General features: G+C 38.9%; 1 protein-coding gene across 3 annotated transcripts in view; it reads left to right on the top strand.

Moving 5' to 3' along the window:
* The window catches only part of LOC150089194 (T-complex protein 11-like protein 1), a 177,383-nt gene that overhangs the window by 88,949 nt on the left and 72,590 nt on the right, over positions 1 to 15,844 (top strand). For all 3 annotated transcript variants that reach the window (XM_090388342.1, XM_090388351.1, XM_090388335.1), the window contains exon 6: positions 14,124 to 14,260. In XM_090388342.1, coding sequence (XP_090244468.1) covers positions 14,124 to 14,260 — 137 coding nt within the window. The remainder of the gene's footprint in view (positions 1 to 14,123; positions 14,261 to 15,844) is intronic.

The following is a 15,844-nucleotide window of genomic DNA, read 5'->3' as shown; positions in this document are numbered from 1 at the left end:
TTTCGCATGGCAAAAATGAGGATACATTTGTAACAAACAATGTCAAAAAATAAATAAATAAATTACAATAAGCCTAAAAACAATATTTACAGAAAAAAATTATAAGTAACATTTGATGAATTAAAATGTAATGTCCAGTTTATTCAGCCACTTAATAGCATCATCAGTAACACTATGTAGATCTTGGATGGAGCCTTCAAATCTCCTCTTTGGGCACTCCAAGATGACATGCTGGATGGTCTGGGGCACGTTGTCACAGTCGCAGAATGGGTTTTCAGTTTTTCCCCACTTATGCAGCCAAAACTTGCATCTTCCATGATTTGTTCGGATTCTGTTCAGGGATGTCCATTCCTTTCTTGTTAAGTTGAAACCTGGAACAGCTCTGCATGGATCACTGACTAAGCCCAGGTGGTCGGGATTTGAAGTGGTCCAGTCTTCGCGCCAGGTCTGGTCAGCATTAAAATGTGACTTGATAAGTTTCTCGCCTAGCTTCCATGAGGGGTTCCTAGACTTCAATCTCTCCGGCTTCTGGGGTTTGCAATCCTGATGTATGGGCAATTGAGGATTTCTTTGACATTTCTGCCATTCTTTCAGCAAGGCTATTTCTCTTCTTATATGAGGGGGATAGATGTTAGATAACACTGGTAGCCATTTTAAAGGCGTCGATTTAATGGTGCCTGATATTGTCCTCATTCTGTCATTCAGTTGGATATCAACTTTTACAGAGTGTGCACTATTAAGCCATACGGGGCAACAATATTCTGCAACTGAGTAGACTAGGGCAAGGGCTGATGTTTGTAGCACCGTTGCGTTTGCTCCCCAGCCTGTTCCACTGAGTTTATGCAAGATGTTATTCCTAGTTTTTATCTTTGCTGCAATATTACAAAGGTGTTGTTTATACGTCAGTGTTCGGTCCATTATAATTCCCAGATATTTTGGGCAAGGGTTGTGTTTCAGTCGTTGACCTTTATATTCCACTTGTGGCATACAGTTAGCCCTATGATTATCCAGATGAAAACAGCTAACTTCGGTTTTATTTAAATTAGGTTTAAGTCGCCATGTGTGAAAATATTTATTCAGGTTAGGAAGATCCTTTGTAAGTACAATTTCGGCTGCATTGAAGTCAGTAGACTGGGCAGTCAGGGCTATGTCATCTGCGTACATGAATTTCCTAGAAGCAGTTGTTGGAAGATCTGCAGTATAGATATTAAATAATAATGGGGCTAGAACTGATCCTTGTGGTAAACCATCATTTAATATATAGGGCTTGCTCACTCTGCCGTTTAAGTGTACTTCAAACACTCTGTTGCATAACATATTGTTAAGTAGGATCGCGAGGGGCTTACAAGTAATAATCTTCAAAAATTTCAGAATCATTCCTTGTCGCCATACTGTGTCATAAGCTGATGTCAAGTCCACAAAGACTGCAATGGTCTTCTTCTTATCTTGAAATCCGTTCTCGATATGGCTGGTAAGTGCCAGTACCTGATCGCAGCAGCTTCGGCCTGGTCGGAATCCGGCTTGTTCAATTGGTATGTGTTGGAAGGTTGTGGATGAAATTCTATTGTAAACCATTCTTTCAATTAATTTATAACATATATTTAAAAGTGCAATTGGGCGATAATCTTCAGGGCAAGATCCACTTTTCCCAGGCTTTAGGATGGCAACTATTTTAGTTCTCTTAAACAAAGACGGGAACCTACCATTCTGCAAGATGTCATTAAAAAATTTAACTAGCCAATTCAGAGCTCTTGGACCACAATGTTTCAGGAACTCTGGATATATTCCGTCCACTCCGGCTGCTTTGCCTGGTTTTATTTCCTTCAGAGCTATTGAAATCTCTGCAATTGTGAATTCTCCTGAGAATTGGGAGGTTGGTTCAGCCAAGGATAGTCTAGTTCTTAATTCCTTCTTAAGTTTTTTGACTTCATCTTTGTTAGTATCGGTTGGTCTCTTGGAAATGTTGACAATTCTCTTGGCTACTTTTCCTGGGGATACTTCTGAGCTCTTATTAATATATTTGGGAGTACTACTTCTGAGTTTCCTCAGAAGTGTCCATGCTTTTCTGCTTGAGTGTTGGAAATTCATACCTGCTGCCGTTATGTTCCATTTTTCTTTCCTAGCAGAGTCTAAGCATTGCAATAGTTCATCAACTGTATCATCTTCACCTGCTTTGTCATCGATGTCCATGGTGGTTGTTGTTATTTGGTTTTTAGGAGCATTAGCAACTAAGGCCGTATTGCCCCGGGATATGCGGTAGTCATTCCCTGACCTTTCTGCATCCTCTGTATTTGGTAGTGACGGGCTCGAGCCCTGATCTAATCAAGAAGCGTGTGCTACACACTGCTGCTCCTTCCCACCTGGCTACGGAGGCGCCGATGTCCATGGTATCAGATATGAGTTTGTATTTATCATTTCAAGGGGTAGAAGTTTTTTCAGCCTGGACTGTACTTGTTAACAGGAGAGATTGCTTCTACAGGGATGGGATACACTTAAATAGAAAGGGTGCAAGAATATTTGCTGATGCTATCGAGGCAGTGTTAGGTGGGTCGGAAAACTGCTAGCTTGGGGGGAGACAAAGACCAATAGATTGACAGTAGCCACTGGCAGAGGTGAAAGAGATTCTAGCACTGCTTCTATTAGAATGAGCAGAAGCCTGAAAAACAAGATGCATGGTATTTCAGAGACTGCTGGGAGCCATTGCGGTACAAGTAAACACATGGGTTGTGTTAGGGTAGCTAAGAATAGAAACAGGTGCAGGTATACTTGCGTGTACACCAATGCTAGGAGTTTAGTAAATAAATTTGATGAATTTGAGGTATTGCTCAAAACATCGAAGGCAGATATTGTTGGGATATCAGAGACGTGGTGTCACACAGATATAAGGGATGCAGAACTGCAATTTGGGGAGTACAACGTCTACAGAAAGGATAGACAGGATAGGAAGGGGGGAGGGGTTATGCTATTAGTTAAGAAACACATAAAAACCAAGGAAGTGAAGCCAGTCGACATTGCTGGACAGTGCAGTGTGGAGTCAGTTTGGTGTGACATAAACATTGGGAGATCAAAATTGAGAGTAGGAGTGTGCTATAGGCCTAATGACTCTGATGAGTATAATAAGGAACTGTACAGGGAAATAGAGTGGGCCAGTAAATCAGAGTGTTTTATAATGGGAGATTTTAATTTCCCAGATATTGACTGGAATTTGGGGGCTGGTTACTCACACACTAGCAGGGCTTTTGTGGATTTATTGGATGATTGTTTTCTACATCAGCATGTTCGGGAGGCAACTAGAGGGAGTAATACTCTTGATTTGATTATCAGCAGTGATTCTTCATGCATTAAGAATCTGCAGATAAATGAACCACTAGGTGGCAGTGATCACAGTGTGCTGAAGTGGGATTTACTCAAAGAGGTAACTACCATTAGGGGTAAAGGGAAGGGTTATTGCTTCCGTAAAGGCGACTACGATGGACTGAGACAGTATTTAAATTCTATACAGTGGGACCAACTGATGATGTTACCAACAGCAAATTCAAAATGGGAAGCATTCAAAGAACTTATCTTGGAAGCTACTAGGCTTTACATACCAACTAAGAAATATTGTTCAAGGTTTAGGCCAAAATGGATGTCAGATGAACTAATGAGGCATATGGCAGAGAAGAAAAATGCATGGGATACATACAAATTAACACATGACACAGAAGCCTATGATAGATACAAGTTGATATGCAACCAAGTTACAAAGGAGGTTAGGCAGGCGAAGGCAGATTACGAGAAATCCTTGGCAAGGGATGCAAAGAAAAACAGCAAAGAGTTCTTTACTTATGTAAACTCTAGAAGGAAGGGGATGAATCAGATTGGTCCACTTGATATTAATGGGTCAAGTGTTGATGATCCTGCTCAGGTAGCTAACAAACTAAATGAATATTTTGCATCGACATTCACACATGAGGAGTTATTCAGCGAGGGGAATGCCAGAGGTGTATTCAACTCTAGCAGTAAGCTACAGAATCTTGAAATAACTGGGAGTAAAGTGGAGGAGAAACTGTTGAAGATAAACACAAGAAAGGCACCCGGGGTGGATGGGATCTATCCAGTTATATTAAAGGAGGCAGCAAAGGAAGTAAGCAAACCCTTAGCCATAATTATGAGAGCTTCCTTGGACTCAGGGGAGGTACCATAGACTGGAAATGTGCAAATGTGACCCCAATTCACAAAGGAGGATCAAAGGCTGACACAAGTAATTATAGACCTGTGAGCTTAACTTCTGTTCCAGGAAAATTAATGGAGGCACTGGTTAAAAAAGCACTGCAGGATCATTTAGACAAGACTTCAGTTATAGCTCAGACACAGCATGGTTTTGTTAAGGGGAAGTCTTGCCTGACCAACTTGATTGGATACTATGATGCAGTCACAAAAGAACTGGATGCAGGGAATAACTTTGATATTATATACTTGGATCTTAGAAAAGCTTTTGATACTGTTGCACATGGAAGACTGCTACACAAATTGGAGCAGTGTGACATTGGAGGCAAATTGCTGCTATGGATAAAGGGGTGGTTGAGGGGGAGAAGACAGAGAGTGGTAATCAATGGACACTGCTCATTGTGGACTGATGTTATTAGTGGAGTCCCTCAGGGCTCAGTGTTGGGTCCATTATTGTTTTCTGTATTTATAAATGATATTGATGATGGTATATCGGGCTTAATGTCCAAGTTTGCAGACGATACAAAGGTTGGCAGGGTTGTCAAGGACACTACTGAAACTATGCTGCTGCAACAGGATCTGGAAAGGTTGAGCAGATGGGCTGAGAGGTGGCAAATGAAGTTTAACATTGACAAATGTAAAGTACTACACATGGGAAACAGCAACCCCAGAGCAACGTATCAACTCTGTGGTACTACACTGACAGTGGTAGAGAATGAAAGGGACTTGGGGGTGGTTGTGCAGGCAGATATGAAGTTCTCTGAGCAGTGCAGACGGGCTGCAAGAGTAGCTCATGGAGTATTGTCAATGATATACAGGAATTTTTCCAGCAGGGATAAGGAGGTGATTATTCCATTGTATAAGGCGATGGTCAGGCCACACCTAGAGTACTGTATACAGGTCTGGAGGCCTCATTTCAAAAAGGATGTAGAGCTGCTGGAACGAGTACAGAGAAGGGCAACAAGATTAGTGAATGGAACAAAGGGGTGCTCTTACGAAGAAAGGCTTAAGTTTTGCAAATTACAGTGTCTGGAGACTAGGCACTGTATCAGATCACCAGCGAGGTGATCTGATAGAGGTGTATAAAGCCTTGAATGGTTTAAGCATGCTGAATGCTGATGGGATTCTTCCTCTAGCTCAGAAAAATCACCTGATAGGGCATAAATTCAAATTGAGGAAAGACAGATGTAGGATAGTCGTGCGGAAATTTGCCTTTAGACAGCAGGTGGTTGGTTGGTGGAACAGACTTCCATCCCTTGTGGTGGAGGTTAATAGCCTAAATAAGTTTAAGGCTCAGCTGGACAGGTATTTTGAACGAACAGAGGGGTGAAGTGGAAGTGGTTTTTTTTTTTTTTTTTTGGCTGATGCTGCATAAGCTTGCTTTCTTGCATCAAATGCCTCTACTAATGCTAATGCTAATTTCTTTCAAAGCTCTTGATCTGTTATTTTGATTGCTGATTTGGATTCTTATCTGGAGGTATTGTTACTTCTTGAGTTGCATATCTGCAGAGAGATTGTTCCTTTGATGAAGATAGTACTGATTTAGCCCAACCAGATATAGAGATATTTGGAGGGACTGAACAGTCAGTTTGAGTTGATACCAAGCATAGTTGTTGAGTAACTGATGCATACGTAGATGATTTAGTAGGAATTGCAAAGTGTTTCTTTGCCTCTTGATATGATACCTTATGCTCTGTTTTTTATTTCTGAATGTTCTCTTGTTTCCATTGCCCAGAGTCCTTAGAGAAGACAGAATGATTACCATTAGGATAGTTTTGAATTTCCTTGTTACAGTTGGTATGTGTATGTGTGTGTTCTTTAGAACCACAAGAAGCACAAGTGACTACATCTCTGCATAAGGTTTGTGAATGACCAAATTTTTGGCACTTGAAGCACCGTACCGGATTGGGAATGTATGGTCGTACATGATATCTGAGGTATCCAGCTTTTATAGTTGTGGAGAGAATTGGTGTTTTATACGTCAGTATGACTGTCCAAGTAGGGACAGGCTCTCCATCTCTTTTGATAAAAATTCTTTTTTTGCATGGAATACATTTTGGTTGTTTAATTCATGTACAAGTCTGTCTTCTGATACATTTAGGAGGTCCCATTCTGATATTACCCCTTTAGAGGAGTCCAAAGTGGCATGCGGGGTAACCTTTGTGGGAATTCCACCAAAGGTAAAAATTTTTAAGAGTCTTTCAGCATGTCTGTGTTCATTCATCTCTCCTAATAAATCTCTAGATCTTAATCGGCGAACCATTTTTGGAGGGCCAGCCACATTTTCGAGACATTTCTGAATCAAAAATGGAGATAGTTTACTCAGTGGTTGGTCTGTGGAGGAATGCAATATTAAAAAGAGAGGAGCAGAATAATCTGTTCCTTCTTTGTTTTGTCTCATGGGACGTGTTTAAGTCGTCATGATCTGGGTCATGCCTATCTAGATCTGGATCAGTAGATCCGCAGCTGGACTGTTTTGTGTTGTCCATCATTGCTCATTTTAGCCCTGGGAGAGTGGATTTTCTTCTCCCAGGTTTCCAGTCCCGCACGTGGAGGCAGGAGCGGTGCCACCAGTGACCAAGCGATAAGGAAAGATTAGTTGTTAGTGTGTTAATAAGTTAGTCCTATATACAAAAAGAAAGGTGCCTTGCCTTTCTGTCAAGTGAGCTAACTTCTTTACTTCAGAAGAGCAAAATTAAATAACTTTACAAAAATAACACTATACTATAATCAACTGCTCTTTTAAGTAAATCGCTTTCAAAATCACTCAGGAATCGCTATAGTCACTCGCTTGGCACTCGGAGCCTTTTTTATGTTTAACTTCAACAATTTCTCTTCCACTTTGCTCTCAGTTATTACAAAATCACTTAGCTCCCTGGTAGAGTTTGAAAAACCTCTGGCATTCCCCTCCTTGAATAACTCCTCATGTGTGAATGTAGATGCAAAATACTCATTCAGTTTATCAGCTTATATAGTTTATATAAATATGGGGGTTGAGACACCAGCCTCCCTGAACCGCTCTAGAATGCTTTGCCACCAAAGGTATCAAAGGCTCCTTTGAAGTCCACGAAGAGACCAAGGGCATACTTTTTTTTTTATCTGTTACCTGAGCATTTAAGATTGCCTTGATTACATTTTTAGTGCTGAGTCCTTTTTTTGTAACCAAATTGGTTTGCTGTGGCAAGTCCATTGCCCTTGTAAGGCAGCAGAGAAGTGGACAGCTGTCAATTTTTTAGGATGAATCCCCTCTTGTCACAAATTCTATTAGGATTGGAGACTTGTTCTAATGTCTGTGTTTCTGTGTTTATGTTTTCCCCACACGGAAAGAAGAGAAAGTGGTCTATATGATTCTGAATTATTTTGGGGTGCTGTTTTTAAGAAGGACCTTCAGGTTTGCTTTCTTCCTCAACGAGGGGAAAGTCTCATCTCTAAGGGTGCTTACATGTAGAACTCAGGTAGCCGCTAACTGGAAACCAGCAGTGACATAAAGCAGAAGCTTCTCACTGGCTATGAACACCCCTTCCCTGGAACCAGCAGCGACATGCAGGTGAAGCTTCTCACTGGCTATGAATACAATAGAAAGCAGTTGATCAGTGTAAAACTTTACTCTATTGCATACTGAGAAGTTACGCTGGCCAGCCGCTTTTTGTTTTCATAGCCAGAGAGAAGCTTTTGCTTTATGTCTCTGCTGGTTTCCTATTTTCTACATGTAAGCAGACTCTATTGCTTACATGCTGCCTCTACGACACCCAAGGCAGGTGTTATAGAGGTAGCAAAGGATATCTGAAGACTTATCCCAGACCCTTTTCAGAACTTCCACTTCTGTTAACATGTTGACTGCCAAAGCTTATTTGGGTAAACTGGTCTCACACCTGGTGAGTATGGGCTGAGGTGGATATCATTATTCTTCTTTTTCTTGGTGATTCCCTTCTACTTCTCTCTCTCTCTCTCTCTCTCTCTCTCTCTCTCTTGGTAATTCAGAAAATTTTTTTTGGCTGGTGCAGCATAAGCCTCACACTTCCTTGTACCATATGGCTAATAATAATAATAATAAGTTAACAACCATCCCGATCATCCTGTCAACCACAGGTATGGTGCCAAAGGCCCTACATAACAGCCTAGCAGCAATAGGTCTCCCAGCAAATACCTATAAGGAACTCCAGAAAGTTTCAATCCTGAACATCTGTAGGATAGTCAGAGAGTTCTTTGACCAACAGTAACACCAGACATAACAACCACCCTGTGGACTTGGTAGCAATGCCCGTCATGAAACAGAACCCCCAATAAGAGCAATAATAATAATAATTATGTCTTCTATTTTGTTTGCTTTGGAACAATGGTGAAGTTTTTCAGGTTATGATTGCTAGTATACCGGGAGGTGTGTACTTGCTAGTACTGGATTCTGTGATAGATAGTGTGGATAAGGTGATGTGTATTAAAGACTATCCAGTTGGATAGTCCTTAATACATGCAGGTGGGTAGATGATCTCGCTTGTTGAGAATTTTGAGGTTGCTACTGTTTATTAGTTCCACTAGAAGTTTGCCCTTCAGGCTAGTCCTTGGACTATTTGAGAGACTGGAGCTGGCATTGGCAGCAGCTGCCACTATGATTTTATTGGCTGCTGGTTTCTGCATGGCATTCTCAAGATGGTGCAAGTATGATTGAATGAGTGGATCATACTTACTACACTGTATGTACATAGAGAAGACATCGAATTGTCCAAAGGTGCCTTCAATACAGGCACAGACACTGTACATATTGTACAGACCAAAGATGTTTGTCACAGTAAGGCTGAGGTCTGCCACTGCTCAACTGCTCATCATCTTGAGATGGCATTTCCACCTTGGCATTCAGTAATAATGTGAGATTGGATAAGCTTACAGCCACTTGGAAGCCTTTTTACGACACCCTTGTATGAATAGGGTTCCTGAAGACATAGGACTTGTATTTTGTGATCAATGATAATCTTTGCAATTTGATTCATTGTTGCCATGGACTGCTGAGAGTTTAGTTGTAGGAATTTAAGTTTTATTCCTGATTGATTTTTATTATTAGTTATGTTATTCATACATAGCTGGTTCTTGATTTTATGTTCTCCTGTGCCTTTATGTATTCTGGACATTTTGGGTTCCTGTAAGAATGTATGGTCTTTCTTCTCTATATTTACAGGTGGGGCAAGTGACTGGCTGGGTCTTATTGGGGCAGTCTGCAAAGTTTCTCTGTGCCAGTACAATGGCTACACGTACTCTCCTCCTGCCTGCATGTCTTGACTGAGTGGCTGTAGCCCAGGCACTATGAAGTCACTACAAAATCCATTATTTTATGGATGATCCAGTTTAAGTAAATCCTGTTCCTCTAGTCAATAAAGGCTCTTCTAATGGGTCCTGTTAACTCGATCTCCTAGTCATGTATTTTTGGCTTTTGACTTTGTAGGGAATCTGAATTTGATCGAGTTCCTTTACTTCCTCCATTGAGAAACGGGAGTCCTATAGATTCTTGAGGTATAGGTTTGAGAATCTCTTCTTTATCAATATTTCCCTTGCAATTCAAACAAAAGCATTATCTGGGTACTGCATTATCTGGGTATGAGGTTATTACTGTGTTGGCCAAGATTTTTGTAGCTCCAGCGAATGCTAAGTTTTTATATATATTTAGTTGATTTATTGACTTAATTGTTATATTAAATTATTTTCTATAAGTAGCTTTATAGTCCTAGTCAAGCTCCTTGGTTTATTTGAATTTAGATAGCGATTTTGAAAGTTAATACTTAGTGTGCGTAGATCTTACCATTCTTAACTTGTTGCCATTGTTATATGATATGGAACAGCATAATGTAAATCTCGAACTTCATAGCATAAGCTTTAACATAAAACTAAATAGTGAAATACATAGCACTGTATTAGAAATCTGTTAGATTAGTATAGTATTATCAATTAATTAGTAAAATTTATTAATCTTATTAAATTTCCTTGTTAATTAAATTATACTTAAATGGAATCATGACCCAGACTAGAGCAGCAAAGCAATGAGCACTGAGTAGCGGTATTACTGTGGCTTGTGGAAGAACCAAAGGGGGGGGGCGGCGATTCTCCAACACATCATAGTCTAAAAAAAGTGCCAAATGTGAAATGTTTGCAGACCTGTCTAGAACAGGACATGATCCAGACAAGGAGGATGTCTTTATGTGTGCTAGGTGCAGAAACTGTGAAGAAATTAGGTGCCAACTCAGCGTTCTGATGAGCATCTATGAGAGTTTGGGGTGTAGGGCAGATACCCTTGAAGAAATTAGTATGAGGGTCCCATCAAGCTTTCAGCTGCCCAACTCAACGCCAAAGCTCACTTCTGTACATCAGGCAACACAGTTTGTTTGTTTGTTTTGTTATTTGGTTTTTAGGAGCATTAGCAACTAAGGCCATATTACTCCGGGATATGCGGTGGTCATTTCTTGACCTTTCCGCATCCTCCGTATTTGGTGGTGATGGGCTCGAACCCCGGTCTAATCAAGAAGCGTGTGCGGAGGTGCCTCAGGTAACACAGTGGCAATCTCCATAGCAGAATGCACTCATCCCACAGGAAGTAGTTATTGTTGGCGACTCTTTTGTCAGGGAGATTGGGAATATATTATGCAAAAAGGATAGGTGGAACAGGACCAGGGTATGTCTGCCAGGGGCGAAATTTGATGACGTTGTAGAGCAGATATCATCTTTTAACAGCACAAAAGGTGATATTGTCGTATTTTAGTAACGGCACAAAAGGTGATATTGTCGTTGGCACTAATGACCTTAAGAGTAAGAGATCTGCAGATTTACTTAACAAGTATAGGTCAATGCTGAAAAAAAAAAGACACAAGTTAGGATTAAATTTGAAAGTGTCTGCAATTCTGCCCAAACACAATAGGAGGGAGTATATGATGGGAACCTTGACAATCAATTCAGCCCTGGAGAGATTGTGCAAGGCTCAAGGGGTAGAATTTTTTCAGCCTGGTCTGTGCTTGTTGACAGGAGAGACTGCTTCTGCAGGGATGGGATACATTTAAATATAAAGGGTGCAAGAATATTTGCTGATGCTATCGAGGCAGTGTTAGGTGGGTCGGAAAACTGCTAGCTTGGGGGGGGGGAGATCACGGATTAATAGATTAACAGTAGCTGCTAGCAGAGGTGAAAGTGATTCTTGTACTGCTTCTATTGGAATGAGCAGCAGCCTGGAAAACAAGATATATGCAAATTTTTTGCAAAATATAATTGCAAATTTTTTTGGTTTTGCTGGAAAATTTATATTTGTCATGTTTTTTATGGTTTTCTGGATATCAGTGAAGTTTAGATTTCCCCCCCACCCTAAACAAATTTTTCTGAAGGATGAAACAGTGTTTAATTTTTTAAAAAATTTACCTAATGCTGGCTTTGATTTCCTGTTGTTTAATGTGGAGAATATTAGTTGTGCTTAGTATAGGAAGCTTTTTGAGGACTTTGCTTGGATACGGTGGCAAATCACTCATCAGTATTTTCACATAGTCAGCTCTTTTAATAGCATGAAAAGCACAACAAGTTGTGATCTATGGCATTCGTTAGTTCCTTGAACCATTATACTGCCAAACCAGCATTCTTTTTTTATTGTAAATTAGAAATAAAAATTTTATTCATATCTCAATTTTCCTAAACTAACCAGACATCATCATAAGTTAAGCAAAGAAACAGGAAAAAGGACAATTCATTGGCAACCTCGATAGTATAATACGTAGAATGCACCTGGAAACAGTCCTTCTTTGATCAGTTTGGCATCCTGGACTCTTCATTTGATATAGAATTTGACTTGTTTTATTGTTATTTTTGTCTGATATTAGCAGCAAAAGTATTGATTATGGCAAAGCATATCATACTTCTGCTGCTCCATTCTAAGTACAGATTGTCAAATATGAATGTTAGTTAACCTTTTGCCACTACTTAATTGATATCAATAAACTCAGTATCCAGGACCTTAGTATGTTAATGCAGAGTTTTTTGTTATTTTTACTTGGTTATCATTTTGGTAAGAGTTTTGAAAATTTTAAATGCCAAATTCTGAGGCAAGTGCATCATTTTGTTGTGAAGGGTATTGTCTTCTTTTTGAACATGCTGTTGATCATTAGGCACAGTTTGGCCATAGCAGCCCTTGCACCAATAAATCCCACTCCAACAACAACGGTCATCATTAGTGAAAGGTAATGGGTATGAATAGGAAATTGCTACTGCCACTGATTACCGAAAGTCACTGAGCTGACATCACCTTCATCACATGATCTTTTATATGAGATCTGTGGAACAAACCCTTTACCCCAGCGATACAATGATTGCTAATCTTGTTATATCTGAACCAAGTTCACAAAAAAATGTCCCAGTATATGAAAGAAACCTTGAAGGCTAAGTGAGAAAGCTCTCTCAAACACTTAAGATTTAAAGGATTTATTAAAATAATTAAAATGAATAAAATAATAAATACTATATGCAAATGAAATTGAGATTGGATATACCATAGAAATTGGGGAATACATAAAGTTGTAGGCACCTCCGTAGCCAGGTGGGAAGGAGCAGCAGTGCGTAGCACACGCTTCTTGATTAGACCGGGGTTCGAGCCTGTCACCACCAAATACGGAGGATGCGGAAAGGTCAGGGAATGACCACCGCATATTCCCGGAGCAATATGGCCTTAGTTGCTAATGCTCCTAAAAACCAAACAACAAACAAACAAACATAAAGTTGAGGTAAGGACTCAAAGGTGTGTGTATAAAAAGGTAGTTTTTTATAGCTGATGTTGCTTTCACCAGCGAGATATAACGCTGAAATCTTTATCGTATTATTAAGATCTTAATGTGTCAGTGCAGTGTATTATGTAATGGTTGAGCCAGTTTCATTGTGAAGTTGAAGAATGAAAGTTGAAGGAAACCTTTGGTTTCCTTCAACTCCACAATGTTTTGTTTCTGTTTTATTTTCTTAAAAGAAAAAAAAAATTGTAAAAAAAAAAAAAAAGAAAGAGAAAACATAGCTATTTAGTTCTAAACTAACTTAATGTGAAATATGTTAGGGTTACAAAAATTTTCTAACTTATTATGTTAATTAGTTACTTGGAAAAACAAATAATGAAATAACAAGTTAAGTTAAATTTACGAAAAATAATTACTTTTAACTTAATTTTCAATTTTAACTTGTTATTGCCTATGTCTGAATGTAGTAAATGGAAAGATGTAGTTTTATCTCCTGAGTGGTGTTCAATTCTGTTTCAGAAGCGTATGTATTTAATGAATTAAAATCAACTCCTTTTTGCTAACAATGTAGAAAAGTTTTACACTGTAAAACTTTTCTACATTGTTAGAAAAGAAATGAAAATTGTTAGAAAATAAATGAAATAAACTGTAGAAAGAAATGAAATAAACTGTAGAAAGAAATGAATTCCAATGTGCTTGGAATGAATTTGTTTGAAAGGTTGGACAAGTTACAACATGATGAAAAGTTTTACATAGTGATCTGGTGTATGACTGGCATTCAGAAATTAACTTCTATTTTATTATGATAAAAACAGTATTATAATAAAATGATACCATATCCCCACAGAGTTTTCAATTAAATTTTGATACTTTTCACATGTTTTGAAAAATTTATCAATGGGCTTGATGTGCTTTCAGCAAACACTCCTGTAAAGAATTTTTGAACTTATGTTGAAATACGTAAATTATGTAACCAACTGTGGAACGACTAGCATATTTTAATCATCTTGGTTATGGCATAAAAGAATTTTCTCAGGAGAGCATAAGCTAGACAGAAAAGGTTTACGTAGATTTTTATATATATTCTGTTTTCTTCTTTCCCCTCCTAGTCCTGTACATGACAGAAGGAATTTTATTTGTTTATTTTATGGCTAATTTTTTTTTTTATGTTAATAGGGGAATATTGGAAATGCTAAGCCTTATGAAACTGGATTTAGTTAATTTCACCATCCAGCAGTTCCGTCCTTATATACAGCATCATTCTATCGAATATGAACGGACAAAATTTCAAGAATTTTTAGAAAATCAGTCTAGTAAGTAATTTCTTGCATACATTTAGTTTATAATTCTATGCATTTTTGTTTCATATATTTTGTATAAAACTATACATTTGGAGGGAAGGACCTCAATAAAATTTAGACATACAATTTAACTGTAATTACATTGAAAATTTAGTTAGTATTTCCTAGAAGTCTACATGGGCCTACCTTTTTTTCTTTTTATCCAACCCAGCCTGAAGTCTAGACAGCCCAGCCCAGCCCAACCTGAATTTGTTTTTCAAATTCATTACCCATACCTGACCCACATGAACTGATTTTTATCCCAGCCCGACTGAAACTTTTTATATAAATAAAATCACTTGTATTAGTTTCTGAAGTTTCATAATAAAAAAATAAACTTTCAGATTCAAATTTCAGTATTAATAATTATATAACAACAATTATCCAAAATAATTATTAATATTAATTATAAAAAGAAGAAAATGTAGTATAAATTTTCAATTTACCATATTTAATATAATTCCAAAACGAATATTGATATCCATCTCTACCAGCCACCTTCTCTTCACACACTTTTTATTACAAATTGTTGTGGGAAAATAAAATAGTCAACACTGTCTCACTACTTAAATTGGTTTGACACTCTTGCACTGCTAATCTGGCTGCACTAAAATTTCTTTTGGAGCTTGCACTGGTGGCGAGTCATTTCCACAAAAAAGGAAAAATTTTGGTGAATTTTGGAAATGTTGAAGAAATGGGCCTTATTGGTAAATTAAAAGTGTCAACAGACAACAGACATTTTTTTTCAAAAATTAATAATTTAAATATAGCCACTCCCCGATTAACGTAAGGGTTGCAGTCTGCAGAAGGGCACCTCCGTAGCCAGGTGGGAAGGAGCAGCAGTGCGTAGCACTGCTGCTCCTTCCCACCTGGCTATGGGTTCGAGCCTGTATGGGTTCGAGCCTGTCACCACCAAATACAGAAGATGCGGAAAGGTCAGGGAATGACCACCGCATGACCACCGCTCCCCGATTAATGTAAGGGTTGCAGTCTGCGGAAGGGCACCTCTGTAGCCAGGTGGGAAGGAGCAGTAGTGCGTAGCACACGTTTCTTGATTAGACTGGGGTTCAAGCCTGTCACCACCAAATACAGAAGATGCGGAAAGGTCAGGGAATGACCACCGCATATCCCGGAGCAATATGCCCTTAGTTGCTAATGCTCCTAAAAACCAAATAACAAACAGCATTCTGCGGAACTCTATGTAAGTCGGAATTTCTCCAAAATGCTTATGCAGCAGTCACAAATTTGATTGAAGCAAAAAAGAAATGTTTGACGAACATATAAATAGAATTATTTATTCAATTTTTTTATCTCATGTGCAGGAAAAATTACAAAAGTGTACAAAATTACGAAAAGAGAGAGGAGACAGGCATAACGTCAGCAAGTTTTACCTTTTGAGCATCGTTGCCCCAGAATTAACTCTCCAGCTGATAAGCACGCCGCTGCGGAAGTTGAGGGCTGTGGAGATTTAGAGTGGGTTTTTTCCAACACATCACAAAATTTCTCTGCAGCTGCAGAATTGGCAACGCCTCCATAGCCAGGTGAGCAGGAGCAGCA

The sequence above is a fragment of the Mastigoproctus giganteus genome, chromosome 2 (assembly GCF_048544385.1).
Source record: "Mastigoproctus giganteus isolate SK-2022 chromosome 2, ASM4854438v1, whole genome shotgun sequence".
Taxonomy (NCBI): domain Eukaryota; kingdom Metazoa; phylum Arthropoda; class Arachnida; order Uropygi; family Thelyphonidae; genus Mastigoproctus; species Mastigoproctus giganteus.
The sequence above is the reverse complement of the archived record's forward strand: the minus strand, read 5'-3'. Positions and strand labels throughout refer to the sequence as shown.